Raw genomic sequence first — 22,142 nt, forward strand, 5'->3', positions numbered from 1 at the left:
ACTCTTTTTAAATAAAAAAATAGTACTTGGGATAGCCCATTCTGTGGTTCCCAATGCCACAATTCCTTTTCACGCGAAGGACACGGGATCAGACTTGCAAAGAGAACATCCTGATGGGTCATGGCAGGGCTGTGCTTCCCTGCCGAACTGGGCACAGGCTATATTTTTGGCCGATCCTCCGTGTGTGTGCATATTCACAGGATGCCGCTTTATCAATGTGTAGGAATTAAGAGCAGTATTAACGTTTTCAAAGTTTGAATAAATTTCCCGCTCAAGCTCTAAATCACGTACGGTTATGCTGTCTGTTCATGGACAGAGTTGTAAGCAAGAGTTGCCCTCCTAAATCGATACCATAAATCAGTCCCTAAATACACTAGCTTTTTTTTCCACGTAGCTGCCCTTCAGTGTATTTATAGCTCCGCTTCCATACTGGAATAACATCAGAACCTTTGAGGGGAAAACCCTGACTGCAGCGTTGGTCAAGTGGTTCCCCATCCTAAAGAAGTAATTCCTTAATTTTCACTTGAAAGGGGGGATCTGCTTTTTGAGGAGGCAGTGTATCGGAGTGATAGTACGGCAAGCTTGTATGAGCATGACTTGGTTGAGCATCTGCATGCACCGTAGGCCATAAGGTCGTAAGTTTAAATCTTGCACGTTGTTTTAGACTGTTTTCTGCTTGTATAAAAGAAAGGTACCGTTTAAAGGAGGACTTAAAGTAAAATTCCTCCTGCTTGTCTGTAGTGCCTGATCAGTTGTAGGCTGAAGGTTCACGCTCACTTCAAAGACCTGAAAGTGACCTTGACATCATGATTACCATCTTCAAGCAAACATAAAGTTGACGTACTTAAGACGATGAACTTTAACTGAGTGCACTGACTGAAGTGTTGGCTTATGCTCTCTGTAATTCTATGCTTAGACGAAGGCACAGAAGAGCTGTGTTTTTTAAAGCCATATTTTATACTGGTGAGATTTCAAGAGGCTGCACCAGACGAAAAAGATGGGAAAGTGATTTCAGTAGGAAACTGCTTTTCTGCAACGCATACTTCTCACATATATATATGGAAAATTGTTACTTCACGCTCTATTAGTTTTTGCACGCAAGTGTTGGGGCAAATCCAGGTTACCATCTGGGAAGGGAGATAAAAAGTCTGAAATTGCAGTTAAATATGGTTTCAGTTCTTAGGAGGGGTGAAAAGGAGCACTTTGAAGCCAGTACATAGATATATGTTTCACAGGGCCTTCAATTTTTAGTTTGAAACAGTTGGACGTGGTATTAAAGCTAGCTTACAATCATTTTGAGGCTAAAAAAAGAAAAAAAAACCCAACTAACCCTGTCCTACAGGTGGAAAAATCAGATTTCCTTGAATATACACCTTAATGCCATGGATGTCTTCTCCCCCCCTAAAAGGAGTCCTATTTTCGTGTCTCGTTCATGCGGTTTTGGTACGGAATTAACTTTCTGATAACTGTTGGCACCTGGTGTTGGTTCCCTGGAGCTGGTATTCGGAACGGTTTGTTTGCTGGAATAGACTGGTCGTTTCCAGCAGCAGATCTCTGGGGAAAATATGAGTAACTTTTGGTGTCGGCTGGGGGTCCGAGATGCAGATGTGGATTTAGCAGAGAAGAAGGGGAAGGGAGCTGGGGCTAAATCCTGCACAGGTCTCTGCAGCCTGTGCAGTGATTGCACGAGTACATGAACGAACTCGTTTGTGCATAGGGATGGAGGACTGCTAAATTTCACAGCTTCTGCTACCCTCTGTATTATTTTCTCTCCTCACTTGTTCTGTTGCCTTCAACTTTGCAAACGTTTACACCCTCACCTTAAGCTACTGTACTTTTTCGGCTCTGGTCTCCATATTTTTAAAGATGTAGCTGGAAAGCCCCTTTCTCTCCATCTGTCCTTTAAAAAGGGATAGTAAACCTTGGCTTCGTGTCTTTCTGCTATGATGGCCTTCAATTTTTAGTTTGAAACAGTTGGACGTGGTATTAAAGCTAGCTTACAATCATTTTGAGGCTAAAAAAAGAAAAAAAAACCCCAACTAACCCTGTGTCCTACAGGGAAAAATCAGATTTCCTTGAATATACACCTTAATGCCATGGATGTCTTCTCCCCCCCTAAAAGGAGTCCTATTTTCGTGTCTCGTTCATGCGGTTTTGGTACGGAATTAACTTTCTGATAACTGTTGGCACCTGGTGTTGGTTCCCTGGAGCTGGTATTCGGAACGGTTTGTTTGCTGGAATAGACTGGTCGTTTCCAGCAGCAGATCTCTGGGGAAAATATGAGTAACTTTTGGTGTCGGCTGGGGGTCCGAGATGCAGATGTGGATTTAGCAGAGAAGAAGGGGAAGGGAGCTGGGGCTAAATCCTGCACAGGTCTCTGCAGCCTGTGCAGTGATTGCACGAGTACATGAACGAACTCGTTTGTGCATAGGGATGGAGGACTGCTAAATTTCACAGCTTCTGCTACCCTCTGTATTATTTTCTCTCCTCACTTGTTCTGTTGCCTTCAACTTTGCAAACGTTTACACCCTCACCTTAAGCTACTGTACTTTTTCGGCTCTGGTCTCCATATTTTTAAAGATGTAGCTGGAAAGCCCCTTTCTCTCCATCTGTCCTTTAAAAAGGGATAGTAAACCTTGGCTTCGTGGCTTTCTGCTACGTTGCAGTTCTGCTGTGCACGTGCCAGTTAAAATAGCTGATTCTTTGTGGTAGCAGCATAGAGGATTTTTTACTGCCATTATGCTAAGAAACCACCAGATATTTAAACACAGCTGTCCTTGATAAAGCAAGGGAGAAAAGCTTGAGGGAATGGGAATAAGTCTTCCAAATTCTCTCCTAGCGCTACTACGCTTTCGTCTGGGTGGTGGCTAGGGCTCAGTATGACAACTGGCTGTGCTTAAAATCAGGATTTTAGCATTGATGGTCGGCTTATGGAACTGGTTTGTAGAAAGTCTACTGATGCAATGTAATAATTCTCAGTATTCTAACATGTCCCACTTAAGGTGAAATACATTTTATTTGATAAAAGGTAAAACTTCATCAAAAACATCTCACATGAACTATATTGGGAAAGGAGAAAACACTTTTTTGGGTAAGTTGGTTCAGATTTTTCTGTATCTGATAGGCTTCCCTGTAGTTATGAGAGTTCATGAGATGACTTTGAAAGTAAATTAGGAAACCTTCATCTTGATGTGATTGTTACTAAAAATCCTTTGATTATTTGACTGTTCCTATTGGTTATGCATTTAATTATTAAAAAAAAAAAAGTTTAAAAATGAGAAATAGGCTTGATCTCCCCAGGACATAAAGAGCACTGATATAATTCAGACAAGGCTACATATAGCATCCTCTTACTTTATTCTAATGTTCTCAGTTGTAGACGGTGACTAAAAAAGTGCCAGACTATTAAGCTAGTTATTGATGTTTGAACTATAAGCTAAGACGGTATAGGTACAAAAGTAATGGAAGTGGAATATTTTACTTTGGTTTTGTTTGGCGGTTGCTCTTTGGCACTAATCACATAGGTGTTTCTTCTGTCTTGAGTAATACTTAAATGTGCAAAGATACGTAATGGTGTTAAGAAATGTTTTATTCAGCAGAATAGTTGCTCTTACTTTATTCTAATGTTCTCAGTTGTAGACGGTGACTAAAAAAGTGCCAGACTATTAAGCTAGTTATTGATGTTTGAACTATAGGCTAAGATGGTGTAGGTACAAAAGTAATGGAAGTGGAATATTTTACTGTGGTTTTGTTTGGCGGTTGCTCTTTGGCACTAATCACATAGGTGTTTCTTCTGTCTTGAGTAATACTTAAATGTGCAAAGATACGTAATGGTGTTAAGAAATGTTTTATTCAGCAGAATAGTTGTAATCTGGTAAAAGCTGCAGTGCCTGACAAAAGCTCTTTTTCTAGAAGGCACCTGTTTGCGTTAAAGCTTTTTTTTGTGATCTTGCATGAGCATAGTGAGCAAATCTAAGAAACCAGTTGGTTTACAGAAAAAAAACCAAGATGAGCTTGTTTGACATCATTCAGTGCTGTCCCTGTAGAGCTGGGTCAAGTTAACTCAAGACAGATGAATGTAATCAAGTAACATCTTAACTTTCTGAACTTGATCGTGCTTGTGCTCCTCCAGGAGTTGCTGAAGACCTCGCGGGAGTCAGTGTTCGTGCAGAAACTTTTCCTTCTGGAAGGAAGTCTGTCCCTTCCCTTCTGCTGTGCACTGTGCAGGAACCAGTATTTTGACTGTTGATATTTTTAAACATGAGTTGGTAAACCCTAAACCTTGAATTTGAAAGCATGACTAAACATAATGCTTTTGTTGATTATAGAAGGAAGTTGCATTGTTTTGTGTGCCGACTGAAGGTACTGAAAAGATCTCGGGTATGACTTTGGGGGTATACCTACCTCCTAAGCTTGCTGTTTGGGTGTAAGTCTCACTTGAGGAGCATGGAACTCATTGTACAAGTATTTATCATCTTTGACAGGACATTAGCAGCTGGTGTTGACTTTGCTGCCAAAGCTACAGCACTGTCAGTGCTTGACCTATGGTGTACGCTCTGAATTAATTACCAGTGGATGGTTTCAGAGGGTAAGAGCAGGCAACAGTATATAAAACCATTAAGAAGTCTAATATACATGTACTAAGTAAGTCAAGTCTCTTCCACTAGTTATTCTAACTTTCATGTAGTATACCACACTGATGTACACTGTTAACCTGTTAATTTAAATGTTTCTGAGCTTGGATGGTCAGACAGGACCTGAACTGCTTGAATGCTTCTTTTCTTGGTGTAGATAGGAAAGTCGGAGACTCAAGTAAGAGAAATTGATTGTGCCGCTCCTCTTGAAGTGCATATGAACTGCTGGACATATGAAATAAGCCAGATATTCTAAAGATGTTTCTTGATGCGAACAATCTTTCTTAACAGCTGTTAAATAGTAACCCTTAACTTGGGACCAGAATAGCTGAGAGATGAGGAAATAGTCAAATTCTGATTTTCTGTGATGTTGAAGATCGTTCTCAGTTGGATGTATAGCAGCTTATGGGTACCCTTCCACTATGCTTCTGTCTTTTGGTGGGTGTGTTAATAAGATTTGGTGCAGGTAATCATAGGGGATTACAATTCAATGAAGAGCTAACAGGGAGCGGGGGGAGGAAGTGGAAAAACAAATGAATGTCTCCCACTTTCCTGATGCTGCATAGTAGCTGCTCCTCCATGTATGCACAAAGTCTTGCAGCATTGAACATTCAGTATAAGCAACATACGTACTAACCAGAGGAAATAATGAAATACCATGAATTTAACTTCCAATTATATGCCGATGACCTTGTTTTGCATGCCTCTTAGTCAATTGTAAGTCCAAAGCAGCTGAGTGAAATAAATGTGAATTGGATATATTGAGAAAAGGATGTTTTTCTTGGACAGTTTAGGTTAAAAAAAGAAAAAAAAAATTATAGGACTTGACTGTCAAAATGAGCATCAATTCTGGAGGTTGACCAGGCCACACTTTCAGATGAGAGATAATCCTTCCATTTTCATTCTAGTTTCTTGGTATTCAACAGTCCCTTATTTAGAAAGAGGAAAGTGACAGACATAAAACTGTTTCCAGTGTCCTTTTCTCTCTCTTTGAATTTTAAAAATCTTGGAATGATGGTTTGGACACTTCTGAAGCATGGATTTCTCTTGTCTTTTTTTGACATGACTTTTAGATCAGATGAGAATAAAATGTAATTTCTTATGGACATTTAGAACACATTTCCCATTAAATTTGGCTCATGGCTTTGACAAAAGTCTTGGCAAAAAGTAAAAGGAACATCAGTGATTCAAAACATAGTAATTTTAAGGGAGAGAGTAATTTTGTGTATTGTAGATGGCTCTGGCTTGGGTATCTCATACTTCTTTAGTCTTGCTATCACCTTTTTCTAGTCTAAAAATAGATGTCACCAAACTATGTTGGGTGAAATATTCTCTTAAATCAAGAAGGGGAGCACAACTGATGAGGTGCAACTTTTGTTTCGATGTAGAGCAAATAAACATAAAGCAAAGATACGCCTCCTTATTTTTTCATCCCAACTTCTCTTTTGGTGTTGCAGTAACAGACTTCTTGAGACTTTTTCAAAATGACCTTAAAATTTTCTGTGCTTCAATGACTAATCATTTTATTGCCGATAGAAACAATTACAACTGTTGCAATTTAATTGCAGTATTTCATTAGGAGGGACAGACCTTATGTCATGTAAATTACTTGAGCAAGGCAGGCAGAAAGATCAGACAGAAAGGGATAATCTTGTCAAGGCAGGTATGTGTCGTGTACAGGTGAATATTATTAGTCCAATGTAATTTGCTGTTGTTTTAGGGACTGTAATGTGAATTCAGCTCCTCATATGTACAAACAAGTATTTCTAAGGCAGTGCTACATTTTTCTTTTTTGGGGGGGTGGGATTCTGTCGTCTCCAGACCGAAAATAAAGTATTGTTTATTCTTAATTCCCACTTTATCAATTCCTGGTTAGGCCATTGTGGTTCCTCTTTTATGAATTCTCTGGCTTGTTTATTTTAGGAAAAGTGTTCATAGTTGTACAAATAGTGTTAGCTTTGTAAATATTGCTCAGTGCAATATGCTAGTTGTATTTTTGAGCCTTTTTTAAAAAAAAAAATGGCTTCTAATAAAAGTTACGTAGTCTGTGTTTTGTGCTTGTGTTTGGTCTTTTGAGGCCAAAACTTTTGAGGCTTTTTGGAACATGCCACACCACTTTTAGCTGTAAAAAAATAATCTTATGTTATGTAGTACCTGACTGTCTCCTTAACAGTATCCAGTAGAGAAATGTTTATAAGGTAACTTTCCATGAAATGAAAGAGACTGAATTAACTGTTGAACTCTCTAACCATTTTTTTTTTAAGCTGAGGAGAAGGAATATATTTAATTGCATTTTATGCACCAAAGTTACAACTTTAGGATTAAACTCCCTGAGGTTACGGTGACACATTTTTCTTCCTGTCTTTTTTTTCGGGTAAATGGCAGTTATTTGGGGTAAATGACAGCATGACAGTTGTCTCTCTTGGAACTGGTGGTATAACAACATGTAATTAAAAAAAAGTCAGGCAGTTATGTCCATATGGCTTGTGTATACATAATATCTGTACATAATTATACAAACAATTCTGTGTAAAACATACCATGAAAAAGAGGTGGTACTTCTGCTAGGAGACTGTGCCAAGCTAGTATACCAGCTTGTCACTTCTGAACAGCTGAGTTTAGGCCCCACATCAAGAACTGAATTAAATGAAAAGGCTTTGCTCGTTCTTATTTTGTACAGCGATTTATTGGTGGAGTGATTTTTAAAAAAAACGATGCTTTTTCAGGAGCTGTGCTTGTTCTTTTCTCTGAGAATTTCTAGGAAGCCAGAAGAAAGCTTTGCCTTCTCTGCTCTTAAAAAGGAGGCAATCTTTGTCTTCCGCCACATGCTGGCTAGCTCAAATGAGGAATCTTGATGTGGGGCTATGTGCAGGCAAGGCCTGCGGCTGTACCCGGTGGCTGGGGATGGCGGCAGGGTATTGGGATGACCTTGTCTAGCAGGAGAAAAGAAACCTGGTCTCTTTGCCTGTTTCCCACACAAGAGTTTTCCAGCCGGCTAGCTGGTCACGTGTGGGTTGTCCTGCTGCTTTATAAGTGAAAACAACGCCAGATAAACCCTTCGTGGCAGTGGAGATAGTGGCTGTCACAAACTAAATCTGCTTCCCCACCCACTTTCCAGCACAGCCAGCCTTGGGGCAGGGTGATGGCAGATCTGCTGCCTGCCTTCCTCCGGGGTAAGCCCGTCTCCACCCCAGGAGGAATGCGATGGGTTTCAGTGGTGCAGGCCAGCATGTTCCTCCCTCTGGGGTTACAACTACCACCAGGCTCTTCAGTATTTCTGCCTCAGAAGAAAAGGGAAAAAAAGCAAAACAACACAAAAATAGAGAGACTTTGGTTTATTTTTCTATGTTGTCTGGGGCTTGGGATTTAAAACAAAATAAACCTTCTGTAGGTGTTTATTGCTGACAGTAGGAGTTCATAGGATTAGATTTGTGGTATGGAATAAGAATACAGGAAGCTATTCAAACAGTTAATACCCCTGCCTTCAAATAGACCTTTGATGCAATCAACACACAAGAATTACAGTCCATTTGGGAGAGTTATTAAAAGGGTGAATACACACATGATATCAGATGAAAAATGGATTTTATATTTCAAAATGGAATGATACCCGTTTATAAAAAAAGAAGCAATTCTGAAAATAGTGTGTCAGTTTGTCATTTTCCCTTTGTATGAAGAATAACAGCACTGAGTCACATAGTGTGCTAGACAAATGTTCCCATTCACACTTAATGCATGTTTCTTTTACAGTTTTCTGATGTTTGTGTTTCCATGCAGATTCTTAAGCAGGATCAGATGTAGTAGAGAAGCTGCACCTGGTTTTGGGATGGTGCAGGGGAGGATTGATACTTTGGAAGGACTGCTTTTTGAAACCAATTGGTGTAGAGCATGTGAGCAATCGTTAATCTTGATGAACTCCACAGTCCATATACAGAATCTAACAAACAGTTATGATTAAAAAAAAGCATGTAAGTATTTGTGATCCTTAAGAATACGGTGAAATACTGACAGCAAGTCTGCCCCTTCCCAGCAAACACTGAAAAGTAAGGAGCATATTAGGAAGGAGACAGTGGGAATAATTTATTTGATGCTCCTAGTGGTTATTGTAAGGATTAGTATTGTGTTCTTTTTATCAAGAAACAACTAAGAGAGAGGATATCAAAGTAATGCATGGACTTGAGGTGAATTGGCAATTTGTCCTTGCATGGTTTAATTTAAAAAAAACTAAGAGGGGGGGAGAGGGGAGGGTATGGAGTGCAGTTTGAAACAGAAGAGGCTTGGCATTTCCCAGGACGGATGAGGCAGTGGAGTGCTCTGCCACGTGGTGTCCACAGTGGGAATGCAGGAGATTCCAGGGGACTTGGAGAGAAGCCCCAGCTGTAAGCGTGAGCGCTTGGAGGTCTGGGGTGTGACAAGAGGAGACTTCTAAAATGTTGTGTTGTAACCAGTTCCTTTGATTCACCTGTGCGATCCAGTCTTTTCCTAGTTCTGCTGACATGCTGGAAGTGTCAGAGGTAGGCTATGGGCGTGATTCCATCTGGCAGTTCTGCTTTCCTAGAAAGTAGTGATCTATATGAACTTGATTTGAGATTTAAGCCACAAACTGACAAAAACTTACCCCTTTTGAATATATCACTTGTTATATAATTCCATCATTTCTTGTGGTGCTCTTCATTAAAGAAATGTTTCTTTCAATTACATGTTACACTGCGTGATGTTCTCGTGGTGGCATTAGATAAACTTTTTGTTTACGAAATCTTTTCCTGTTGCTAAGGGAGATAACTTTAAGAAGTGCAAGAGTAGGTATAAGGTATAACAGTAAGTGTATCTTCCTGAATCTTGCGTGTTCTAATGCATTCCCATTTACTGTTTCTACACAATTATTGCTGAAATTATTTGCGTCATGCTATGTGGATAAGTTTTGCAGTCTAATGACTTGTTACTCAGTGTGAAATAATGCCCTTAAAGCTCAAAGCTGACGTCGTGTCACGCTCTTAGTTATGACCTATGTAATACAGTTGTCTGTGTGCACAAATGAAGTTAAATTGCATAAGCTTGTCAGCACTATGAAAAACAACTTAAGTTAATCTTCACTACTAAAGGTCTATCGGCAGACAGAACACACTTACGTGCACTCAGGAGTCAGTCATTACTGAGATAAAACCTGATTTTTTCCTTTCTGGAGTTTTGGGGAGGGGAAGGGAGAAATGGGGTGGGGGGGTGAAGATAAAAAGTGAAGAGCAGCATTCAAATGACTCATTAGTGTAAACTGGGAAACTTAACCCCGGTTTCATCCCTGGGTAATTTTGTCCCAGGACAAGTAACTACAGAGTTTTCTGCTGTGGTGTGTACTTCAGTGCTAAGTTAATTCACACTCCTTTGCATTTTTCCTTGACCTGATGGCCCTGTTTATCTGTGAATCTCTGCAGCTCCAGGGGAAAAAAAAACCCAACCCCAAAAAAACCAAACAGAAAAACAAGAGAGCAGGAGTTTATTGTCTGATTTATAAAGAGAGCGGCAGGAAGATCTTTACTGATTATATAAGGGAGGCACCATCATTACATAAATTTGATAGTGTTCTTTGGTGGCGTTTTCTTACAGCGCAGCCATAACTGACTGTGACTCAAATCTCCTTGTTTGCTGTTTTAGCTTTGGAATGGGCACATTAATTATGCAGACTATTACTGCAATTTAACAAACTTAGAACTTCTGCTAGATATGTACTGCTGAGAGTCGATCTAACAAACTGGAGGGGAGGTGCAAAGTCATAAGCAACACTGCTGAGATGCTCGATTGCTTCCAACAACTGCTGGGAAGGCAGCACTATTCCCATTGGGGTGCTTCTCCTGCTTTCTGCTTACGGGAAGAGGTTTCCCTATCAGTCTCTGCAGCCAGCATCCGACAGAGCTGAAGTATGTTCCTACCTCCCTTAGCTGGCTGGAAAATGAGCCGCCTTTCTGTCCGCCTTTGGATCCTTTGCTTCTGGTAGCTGTTGTTTAAAGGGAGGGCAGATGGAGTGCTCCTCTCTGAAATTGCTGTCTGCTTAAACAAAATAGGGAATAAGGGAGACCATGATCTGTCCTTTCCAACTGGGAGACTGAGCTGGACAGATGTTTCTTACTCAGTGCTAAGGAGGAAAGTCCCTGGCCAGGGGCTCTAGGATGAGGGTTAAAAGGTGAAGAAATCCTACGGGGGCCTCCTGCTGCGATGATCGCTTCAGCCCTGCACAAGTGAGAGAGAAGATCCAAAACTTCTGTCTCTCATGTCCTTTCCTCCTCCTTCTTCCTCTCATTGCAACTATTTTGTGTTTATTTTCCTACTTTTAAATTGCATAATTTAGTCCTTCCTGCCACTTCCTAATGTCTGAATCATAGGTAGGTCTTCCTGCCTGCAGTAAACAAACATTTTACTCCTGGCACCTTTCCAAACGTTGAAATTGTATTTATGAAGTTGGGGGGGGGTGTCCCTTTGGCAATGTGCTTGGGAAGGTAGTTCACTTGTGTACAGGTTGGGTAAGCTGCTTACTGCAGGCTTCCGTGGCCAACTGATTTCCTTGGCTTTCCAATCTTCTAAACTGATGTAGCTGCTCGGCTAATCAGGACAAGCAGGTGAATGGTAGCAGATGATAAAAACAGAGTATAAACACTGGGTTACAAGCTTCTGAAGGTAGTAACAGTAGAACTAGGTTGCCTCAAGCCTTCCTGCTGTTGGTGTTGCCTGGTCTCTCCTCTCTCTCACACCTTGCATGTACGTACACTGCTGAGATACATGGTGTCTGCCATTTAACCAGTCACTTGTGATAAGCACTGTCTGGTCTAACGCTAGGGCTTTGCTCATTTTTTGGATTCTTTCACTGCAAGGCAAGAAGATAACACAGGGCACTTTGGGACGCGTGATCTGCCTCCATCAGCCTGCTGGACCTCTTAGGCCATATTTGTAAAAGCTGCAAAATATGAGTGTGTCATCCTCACTTTTCATATTATTACTCTTATTTCTAAGCTTTGAAAATCCTTAATTTTATTTTTATTTTTGAATTGACTGTGACTCCAGAATGATGCATAGAAGATACAGCTAACACCCATGGGGACTCCCCACCTCTTCCAATGCACTCGCACTCTCTCTTTGCTGGTTTCTGTCCTTTATGGGGAAAATTCGCCTTGAATTGTGATAGACCAGCCGCACAGTGTGCTGAACGCTACAGCTTCTACACTGTGACTACACATGGAACTGTTAAATGGACTTAACTTGGTAAACGGAGACAGCAGAGGAAAGATCCAGTTCTTGTTTTGGCAACTTTGCATTTGTGCATCCATCTGTGCATCCTCACTTCCCTCTATGATTCCTCCGACTAAGATGGAAAGAAGGTGAGAATAAGTCAAATATATTTAGGACAGACTAGATGAGGTAAGGACACCCTGAATGTTATATTGACTTCTTAATTGTGCTTTCTTGTAAAAGAGAGAGAGAGCGCCTTCTTTTCAACAGTTACAAATTACCTTGATTTTTGACTGTGTTGCATATAGCATGGGAAGCGTATTCTCCATGCAGATGATTTAAAAAAAATAAAAATTGGCAGGTTGTGCCAATAAAACAAAGCAACAGAATATTACTCTAGCCTAGTTTAATACCAATTTCAGAAAGGCAGCAAAAGAACCCTGCTGTTACGTGCCATAGGAATGCCTCATGTTCCAGTTTCTCCTGGCTGAGGTTGCATATGCACCGGGGCACGGGGTTTTCCCTTGTGCCTTTTGTTCTCATCCGGTCAGTAAAGGAAAGGATGGAGTTCCTCAGAAAGATACGTTTGAGAGATTTTGGACCTGGTGGCTCATCTTAGAAGTTGTGAATGGGTTGGATACCCTTTCTGTCATCATCGCCTGCTTACGCTATTTGCCTATGTGTAATGAAAGAATTTACATTTCTTTCCACAATAGTGGGAGGAGTTACTGATTCCTGTGGCTGGGGTTGAAATAAGTTTTCTGTATTTGGAGTATGAAAGTCATTTTCTCGGGGGTGCAGTTTGGGTAATGAACAATGCTAGGGAATTGGGAAGCAAGAAGTGTGATAGAAAACAGTATCCTGTTTATAATATATTCTAGTCTAAAATGATGGCAACCTATTTCTTAAGAACACTATACCACGTGGGAACTCAATGTGGAAACAACTATATGAAAATATTTTTATTTTATCCATTTGTTACATGCATTTTGGAATTATTGAAACTGAACAGTAAATATGCAAACAAATGCCATGTTAAATAATGTAGAAAATACTTTTGTGTCCTTTTTACACTGTATGGTGAAAGTTTTGCTGAATCAGAAGCAAAAATGTAAGGGTTGGGTCCTGTAATTATAGTATTAGAGGACCTGTCTACTACTGCCTTTTAATTTAAGCTTGTAATAGAAAGTATTTCTGTTTAGAATGAAGATAACACTGACCAAAGTATAACGAACCCAAATTTTTCAATCACTTGCATTACTTTAAGTTGTCTTGTAATGTTCCGCAGTACTATTTTATCAGTTTTAGTCAATAAATATCACATTGGTGTGCAAATCTTTTCATTTGAAATTGAGGTTATTAAATTATACTCTTGCATTGAATTTCAGTGATTGCATTACTGTCATTCGTCTAAGGAGATGACAATCTTGCCTCCTCAAAGGATGTTGGGCTTTTTGTTTCTTTGAGAAGACATAAGTGGTATTAAAGTCAAATCTGGTGGAGGGTTGTGTGATTTTTAGCAAATAGTTAAGCAGTGCTTCTGTGAGTTGCTTGTGAAGTTCCAGTAAGTCTCAATTTAAAGTGCAAATATTTCTCTAGGCAATTGAACTACACAGCCTTAAGTTGCTATAAAACACCTTTACAGTGTTATGAAAAAAATCACGCAAAGCTTTATACCAAAACTTGTAACTCTGAGAGCAGGCGTAAGCCAAGAAAATGGTTGAGGCTGTAGTAGAAACATGCTTTCCCACGAAGTAAAATCCAGGGATGTAGCCACCGTAATTGTGCAATAAATTATCATAAATGTGATGTCATAGTCTCTGCAACTTTCTGAAGGGGTAGTCTGATTTTGAAATCCACAGAGTAGTGAATAACAAGCCTCTGAATTGGCCCAGACAACAGCAGACATGTCTGCATCATTTGGGGAAAGCAGTCATCTCCTTAGAGAATTAAACTATTTCAAAATAGAAGTTGTTGACTCAATGTGTTAATCTTGGCTTTTCATGAAGAAGTGCAGTGTCCCACACTAATTATTTTATTTTTAACAGATCCCTAAACTACCAACTACATAGGTAAAAAGAGACTGATAGGGAGAAAGTAGTAGTTCCTCTGAACTGCAGTTATTCCCCAGTAGCATTCAAACAACTTCTTACTCATCTGTGGAAAAAGGTCCCCCGATGCAGATGCCATTGCCGGATTATAGCTTTTGATTTACAAGGATAATTTCACAGGCTTGCCCAAGGGTGTATTGTGAAGATTAGGGAGAACCCAACCGATCTTTAAGGTTTCAATAGTGTAATTCAGAAACTTTGTTTCGGGTAATTATTGTATGTGATAATAAGGACATACTGCTTGAACCCTAGCTCTGTTAGTCATGTATTATCTTAACGTAAAAAGACAAAATGAGAGAGTCCTTTAGGTTTGTTACAGTTCTGGATTAAAAATTAAGTATTGTTAATGATTTGAAAGGACATGTTGAACTTCCACTGAGTGTGGTAAAACTTACCTCAATGTCCAAATAAGTACATATGCTAAATATAATAAAGCACAATGTATATTTTTCAGCTTCTACCATAACCTCTTGGTGTGTGTATATAGTAATTAAAGCAATTTAAACAACTTAGAAATTGGTGATGTGCCAACAAAAGATATCTCTTTGCCTTCCTAGTAGGAAAATCCTCACACCCATCCCTGTATCCTTCAGGCAAAAACCTGGATAAATAAGTAAGCCTTGCAGTATGCCCAGAAGGTCATTGGTAAGGGGGAGGCGGGAGCCTTCCCAGAAAACTATCTACTGGTACATCTCCATGTTTGGGAAGCCTTGGCTTCTGCCTGGTTCAGTCTTTCCTCATGACTTCTACACAAGTCTGCGGAGGCCTACAGGTGACCTTTTCCATGCTGATTCTTGTGTCAATAGTTCATTCATTCTTTATATTTTTTCCCTTTTCATCTTTATTCACTTTAGAAACAATCAATAACTCCTTGCTTGAGCTCTTGTGTTTAGCCTTGTGACACTATACCCTGCTACTCTGTAACTTGATTCATGTCTCTACTAAAAGGTAGTCGTTTTTCTTTTTTTCTTTTTTCTTTTTCTTTTAGTCTCACTTTCCCTTGGGGATCAGCAGCTTCTTTGTTAGCTTGTATCTCTTTATCTTTGCTCTTTCTTGTCATTGACCTATCCATGGATGACTTCCCATGCTCATTTTATGTAAGCTTTACATCAATGGCACATGCTTCAGTCTCTGTGTTCCTAAACGCTGCCTCTTCTCCTCTGACTTGTCTTCTGTATACTGCTATCATTAATATTTTGCTACCAAATGAAGTATATCTTCTGTTTTCTTGAAGTTGCCTTTGCATTTCACATTCTCTATTCCTTTAAAATATACCCACGTTTTCCTAATGGTTAAGTCTCTTGATGGCTAGAGTTGTCATCTACATGTTCCTGGAATAGGCATGGCCCACGTTCACCATTGGGTGGGCATGTAGACTTTTTCCCGACAGAGCCAACTATAGCTGGTGTCATGTTTCTGCGTCAGGCTTGCTAACCGTATTGTATATCTCTAAATGCAACAACTATTTTCTTCATAAACTCATGGAATTCAGGCTACTTGGAGGTTGTATTTAAAGCCTTTTATAACTGCACTGTACCTCTATAGGGACTTAGATCTCATTATTTTTCCTGTCTGCTCTAACAGACTTATGTCTTTGTTTTTAAACTCTCTGCTAAGTTTGGGGTGAACTGATTAAACTCTTCTCTGAACTATTAGAACTTGAGTATTTTTTTCATTCAGTTCTTAATTAAGGATGATTTCTTCTATTATGTGTTCAAAGGATTTGTAGGTTATTCTATTCACTTGTGTATTTTTGTGAAACGCTCCTATGTCTTAGAAGGGTAAGGTTTGGTTTTGGGCAAGGCGGATGTTAGCATTGAATATACTTGTTACTCTGGGCATGTTATTTTTTGACATGTTATTATTTGTCATGTTTAAAAATGACAATTATAATCCCCCCCCCCAAGCATGCTAAATGGACATGAACGCCTTATAGAGCAAAATAACTATTTTCCCCATTTTTCTTCTGTCTTCCATCTTTCTGAGATTGTACATTACCGAGGGAAGGAACTGTGGACAATGTTTGCAGGAGAGTTCACGCTGAAAAATGGTCCCATCTCTGTCTTTGCTTGGAAAGCATGTAGCAGGCTTTAAACGTAATTGCTCTTTTTTAGTCTAATCTGGGTAGAGTGAGAGATTCCTTTGTAGCTAGCACTTTGCCTATATGGAGATCCATTAAGGCCGAAATGGCTTGAATTTGTGCACAGAAACAATTGACGGAATACAGACTGGAGAGCATGGGAATTATCTGTGCTCTGTTAGGAATGCTGCCAAGATAAGCTGCTGTCTTCTGTATCAGCTGTAAAGTTTCTTTGTGGTCATCCCTCAGTAAAGCCCCAAATAGCGTACATGATTCGAATTCCATTGAGATATAAAAGCAAACACAAATATGAAAGCCGACCCCTGAAAGAATGCAATTTTAACTAAAAAGCCAAATTTTCTTTCGTTTGATGATCTCACTACTCTAATAATAAAATAAATATATTAAAAAACCCCCAAACAAACAAACCCAAAAAACCCCCACAAAGCCCTAAAACGTGAAGCCAGCAGAATTCACCACCTCATCTGAAAGGGGTAAAAAGCTTTGGAGTCCTCGAGTGCTTCCTACGGCATCAGTCTTGTCTTCCCTGGACTGAGCCTCTCTCAGGTACTCTTCTCCCAGCCGGTGTCAGGCAAGTCTGAAGTGATTTGGAGGTGGCAGATACCTTTACAGTGGGGATATGACCATTGGGGTTACTGCTTTCTGTTTTCACAGGTCTTTAAAAATGCTCTAAAAATGATGTGTGACAAAATAGAATTAACTGCTCTGCACAGGCGGGAATCTCGGTATCCCAAATGCCATAACGCACTCCAAGCCTGTTGCTGTCCAAGAGGAAGTAGTTGCGTGAGCCACCGCACCAGGGTCCTGCACGTACCAGCATAGTTCGAGGTACCAAAGGCTGCTGCTGATCGAGTTAAAACTGATCAGCCTGTATGTTTGAGTTTTTGCAATGACCGTGCTTGGGGGGGAAAAGATAGAACTGTCTGCATATAGATGTGAGAGTAACCTGGAAGTGGTCCGGAGCTGTTTGTGCACTCTCTCAATTGTTCTGCTGCATCTCTCTGTGCAAGGTATTCCTGGAACGGGGGGATGGAGATGATGATGACTTGTTAGTTTCTGATCTTGCTAACCTGCAGTGTTCTTAATGGGAATAACTGGAAATGAAGAGGCTGCTCAGGTGTAATGAGGTTTAACTAATGTAACCAATGTTTCAACTTGTTCTGCTGCATGTTTGCTCTAAGGCTTGTTTACGTATTGTATAAGCCAAACTTGCCTGTCTTGTTAGGTGAGTGTGCTTAAAGTTTGCAGAGCTAAGTGAATGTACTGTAATATCTTACACAGCATTAGCGAAATATGCCCCTGTGGTATGACACATTAATGGCATACGAAATCTATATGCTTTTGAGACACACCTCATAATGGTGATATCACTTTTCTGCAGATTGTGGGAAATCAGACATACTAAAAAAATATCGTAACCATCCTTACATACTCAAAAAATAAATCAAAGGCGGGGGGGGGCAGGGACCTGAGTTCCTAAGGAAGGTAAATGTAAGTTGAAGATTTTTTTATCAATTGTCTTTGGTTTTGTTCTGAAATGAACTGAAAATGTTTGTATTGATGGACAGTTTGTATCAAGCAAGGAGGTTGGTTTGGGGTTTGTTTTGTTTTGTTTTTTTAAATCCCCCCCTCCAAGCTCACTGCCGCCTTGCTCTTTTGGTGAGCTTTTGGAGTTCATCATAGGAATATTTTTGGTATTTCATATAATATAGCTACTATGAACAACTTCTTTCACTGAGAAGATCTAGTGTGAAAAGAATGTAATAGTCATTCAGCATAACACTTTCAATAATAAAGAAAATTGTTCCAGTTACTTTTTTTCTTTTCCTCTGGGACTAAGCTTAATGAGTTAATACTAAGCAAAACTTAGTAAAGAATTTTTCAAGTAAGCCAGTTAATCAGAGCTACTGTAAGTTGATCAGTATTCTGTTAAACAGAATAACATGAAATAAGTGAGTTTGTGAATCCAGTTCTGTAGTTAATATAGTTTTTGCCGGTTTTGTTCATGAGAACTGCTTCAGCTATAGAATCTGGTCTATTGTAAAAGTTTTGGGGTTTTTTTACGCTTAGAATTGCTTTTTGTTGTCCCTTTTGAACATTAGCATGTAACATCTGTGTGTCTCTAAGAACCTGAAGTTTCTCAAACAAGACAGTTGAAGTTTCCAACAAGAGCATCATATCAGAAATGCTATCTAAATGAATTGAAATATTTCATTATAACCCATTGATTTAATGACCTTTGTAGAAAACTGTTTTGATAAAATAAAATATTTAACTGTTATTTCTGTCACAGTAAAAAACTAGGTATCTTAATTTTAACATGAAAACAACAATAAAATTTCTTCATAAGACTTAAAGTACAGCTCCACTGAAACAAAACATTTCCAGATTATTTTTTCCCTTCTGCTCTCCCCGCTCCCCCAAAAGGTTGGAAGGAAATGCAGCTTCATAGTCTTGGGGTTTCCTGATTTTGATAGCCTTCCTAATGTGCATGTCATGGTTTGCTTAGGCTAGATTGTCCAGTTTTTCAGGGTAACTTAAAGCAGAGATAGTAAGCATACACTCATGTATAGCTTACCTTGTGGCTTGTATCTCAGTTTTTCCATGTAGTTATCTGACCTTCTTAATCTGTGTTACTGGAAGAAGGTTTGTGCAAAATGCTGGCTTTTTATAAGAGGAGAGGCCATGACCCATAGTGATTTTTATCTGGAAATAGTGGCTAGAAGGGAAGATGTTCCCTTGTTTGAAACTTCCCAGTAGGTTTTTTTTTTTTCATTATTTCCATTTTCAGTCCAATTGTTTAGAGTGTCATGTAAGAAACAGCAGTCTTCAGACTAAACTGATGTTAGCTCGGTGTATGGGTACCATAGTGATGAAAATCTGGCTCTCCCCTGGGATCCAGAGGTGATGGTGGAGCCAACGAGGGGCTTGAAGCACTGTGAAGATGCTAAACTTCACGCTTCTTTATTGCACTGTCTGACATTTCAGTGTGTCTTGGGTGGAGAAAGCTACAGGCAGAAGTTCAGCCTTGAAGTAAAGCAGATTGTGACTGGTAAACTTTTCTCTGGAGTAGAACAGATTTGTTTATCTAGCAAACTGGAGGTCGTAGAGGAATTCCTTGCTGCTATTATTGTCTTAAATTGAGAAGATGCGGAGAAGAATTGAATAATGTGGGCTGAATGCACTACGGATGATTGGATGGCCTTGTATATTTACATTTGACTTATTATAGTATAGTCATTCTTCGTCTTCTAAAATTAGCAAAGCACAGCACAATTATAATACTTTCATGCTTCAGGATAAGCTTTGCATTTCATTAGTTCATTGGTTCTTATTTATGCTACGTCAGTTCAGGAAGAAAAATGTTAAACTGGAATAACTTGTTTTGAAAGTTCAGTACAAGTGTGTGCTTTCTTCATCTCTAATTTTGAATCTCCCACCTCTTCTCTTAATGTGAAAGTCTGTTTGCCTCGTCCTCTATGCTAAGTTGTAGATTTCACCATGGAGCTGCATCAAAGTGGTTTATTTGCCTTCAAATACATGTATGTATTTGATGAGAAGTTTTTAGTTGACACCCCACTAAATCCTCCTTTCTTCCTCCTCCCCCACACAAATACTTTTAGGGCAAGATTTACTGGTAAAAATAGTAACAACTTTGAGGCACCTTGCTTTAGCTTAGTTACGCTTTTCATTCGAAACTGGGGTTTGTGCGTCTCTGTGAGGCGCTGCGGCGTTTGTCACCCAAAGGGCTGATGCCAGGCCAGCAGCACCGCGCTGCGAGTATCTGCTGGCCAAGGGGCAGCATCTTTCGGGTACCTTGATGCCAGTCTTTCTCATAACATATATATTTGTGGCCTTCAGTGATGGTGAAGCGCAGGAGCTTCTAACCGTTTTGGGAGGAAATGTGGTTGGTAATCTGAGGGCAGGTTTCCTCCTTCTCCCTAAACACTGTCCAGTGTAGGGCTGAAGGCTGCTCCCTCTCTCCCTCCCCAGCTAAGGCCTCTGTGGGGCCTTGTCTTACCCTGGATATCACCTTCCGAGGAGACCGCCGCACAGCTACCAAGTGCAGCCGACTGTCCGGAGCCCCCTGGGCGTGCCCGCCCGCCCGCTTTGGGCCGGCACCGCCGATTTGCTTGTGCACCTTGTTGTGTGTCTCCCGCCTGGGCTGGACTTGAGCTTTGCTGGTGGGAACAGGGGGCGCGGAAGATGCCCGTGTTCCTGTGGGAAGGCAGGCTGTGATTTTTAATTTCCCTGAACGCCACTTTAAAGGTAGCAGGCGAGGAATGCACGCTCTTTAAAGATCACAGTCTTGTAGTATTTTTATGGATACTTTGAAAGGCAAAAGAGTAAAAGAGTGTTCAACTGGGTTAGCGGGCAAATAAATGTATGTGGCCCTCGGGCCTCGTGCGGTGTTTGAGGGTTGTGCTAACGTATCTTTCAGACAAAACCAGAAGGATGGGGTAGTCAGTAGTCACATTTCTGTTCCTTCTGTGACTTGTTGCAGAGACTGGAGTGAAAAATGAAACACTTGTGCTTCAGACCACTCTCCAGAGTGCGGACACGTACTTCACCTTAGTATCTTTCCTTGTAGTTGATGTTAATGGAAGTAACCTTTTTCGCCACACATTTTTCTTGTTCACAGGCTTCTATGTGACCTTGTAGTGAAGTCATAAAAGCTTGAATCTTTGCTATCGCAATCCTTGCCATAGCAACATGCGTCATAGCCGTATAATTATTTATTTAATGGGTTTAATTATGAAAACTGGGAAAGGCACTTATGAAAACTGCATCAGGTAGGAAAAAAAACGCACTAGTTTTAAAGTAAAAAAAAAAAAAAAAAAAAAAAAAAAAAAAAAAAAAAAAAAAAAAAAAAAAAAAAAAAAAAAAAAAAAAAAAAAAAAAAAAAAAAAAAAAAAAAAAAAAAAAAAAAAAAAAAAAAAAAAAAAAAAAAAAAAAAAAAAAAAAAAAAAAAAAAAAAAAAAAAAAAAAAAAAAAAAAAAAAAAAAAAAAAAAAAAAAAAAAAAAAAAAAAAAAAAAAAAAAAAAAAAAAAAAAAAAAAAAAAAAAAAAAAAAAAAAAAAAAAAAAAAAAAAAAAAAAAAAAAAAAAAAAAAAAAAAAAAAAAAAAAAAAAAAAAAAAAAAAAAAAAAAAAAAAAAAAAAAAAAAAAAAAAAAAAAAAAAAAAAAAAAAAAAAAAAAAAAAAAAAAAAAAAAAAAAAAAAAAAAAAAAAAAAAAAAAAAAAAAAAAAAAAAAAAAAAAAAAAAAAAAAAAAAAAAAAAAAAAAAAAAAAAAAAAAAAAAAAAAAAAAAAAAAAAAAAAAAAAAAAAAAAAAAAAAAAAAAAAAAAAAAAAAAAAAAAAAAAAAAAAAAAAAAAAAAAAAAAAAAAAAAAAAAAAAAAAAAAAAAAAAAAAAAAAACAACCCAAAAACACAACAAACACTTTCACGATAACCTGAGACAGGAATAAGTTAAGTACTGGAGCCTTTGTTTTAAACTACTATACTTTCTTCCCTGTCTGCCTTTTTCTCGGTTTTTTTAATTGTGTTTTTTTTGTCCGCTGTGCAAGAACCATGCAGCTGCTTCAGTGATTTCCCCCCCCCGTTTGCAGACCTATAAATACACTTCCTTTGTCATGTTGTTTCCCAAGAGCTTTGCTTCCAGATAGCTTTGCTATTTAAAATTTTTCATCTTTGAATATCATACTATCATGTAAAAAATAATTATAAATCCTAAAAACAAACGCTCTTTATTAGTCTTTAAATATCAGATTGTCTACAGCTTTCTTTCCTCGTGTTCAGAAGTCAATTTTGCTGTTGACAAGCCTTCGCAGAAAGAACTATTTACAGGAATAAAATTTAAAGTATTTAAGAACATATAGACACTGCATACTCCTAGAGTAGAGAAACTTACGTTTGGGGTTTTTTTATAACCATGAGTGCTATGCTCTGGAGGATTTCTTCATTTATTATCATCAGTGTATACACCAAAAGTTACATGATCTGCAGCATCTTGCAGTACGTTGTGGTTTAACCCCAGCCAGCAACTGAGCCCCACACAGCCGCTCACTCACTCTCCTGACAGTG

The 22,142-nt window shown here is 38.9% G+C and overlaps 1 protein-coding gene across 1 annotated transcript in view; it reads left to right on the plus strand.

The window, feature by feature from the left end:
- Positions 1-453: 453 nt before the first annotated feature.
- Positions 454-22,142, plus strand: part of GAB1 (GRB2 associated binding protein 1) — a gene marked incomplete at its 5' end in the record, with an annotated part of 101,576 nt that continues 79,887 nt past the window's right edge. The window contains one exon of the mRNA XM_009290325.1: positions 454-504. Coding sequence (XP_009288600.2) covers positions 454-504 — 51 coding nt within the window. The remainder of the gene's footprint in view (positions 505-22,142) is intronic.

Source organism: Aptenodytes forsteri, unplaced genomic scaffold (assembly GCF_000699145.1).
Source record: "Aptenodytes forsteri isolate BGI_AS27 unplaced genomic scaffold, ASM69914v1 Scaffold125, whole genome shotgun sequence".
Classification (NCBI taxonomy): domain Eukaryota; kingdom Metazoa; phylum Chordata; class Aves; order Sphenisciformes; family Spheniscidae; genus Aptenodytes; species Aptenodytes forsteri.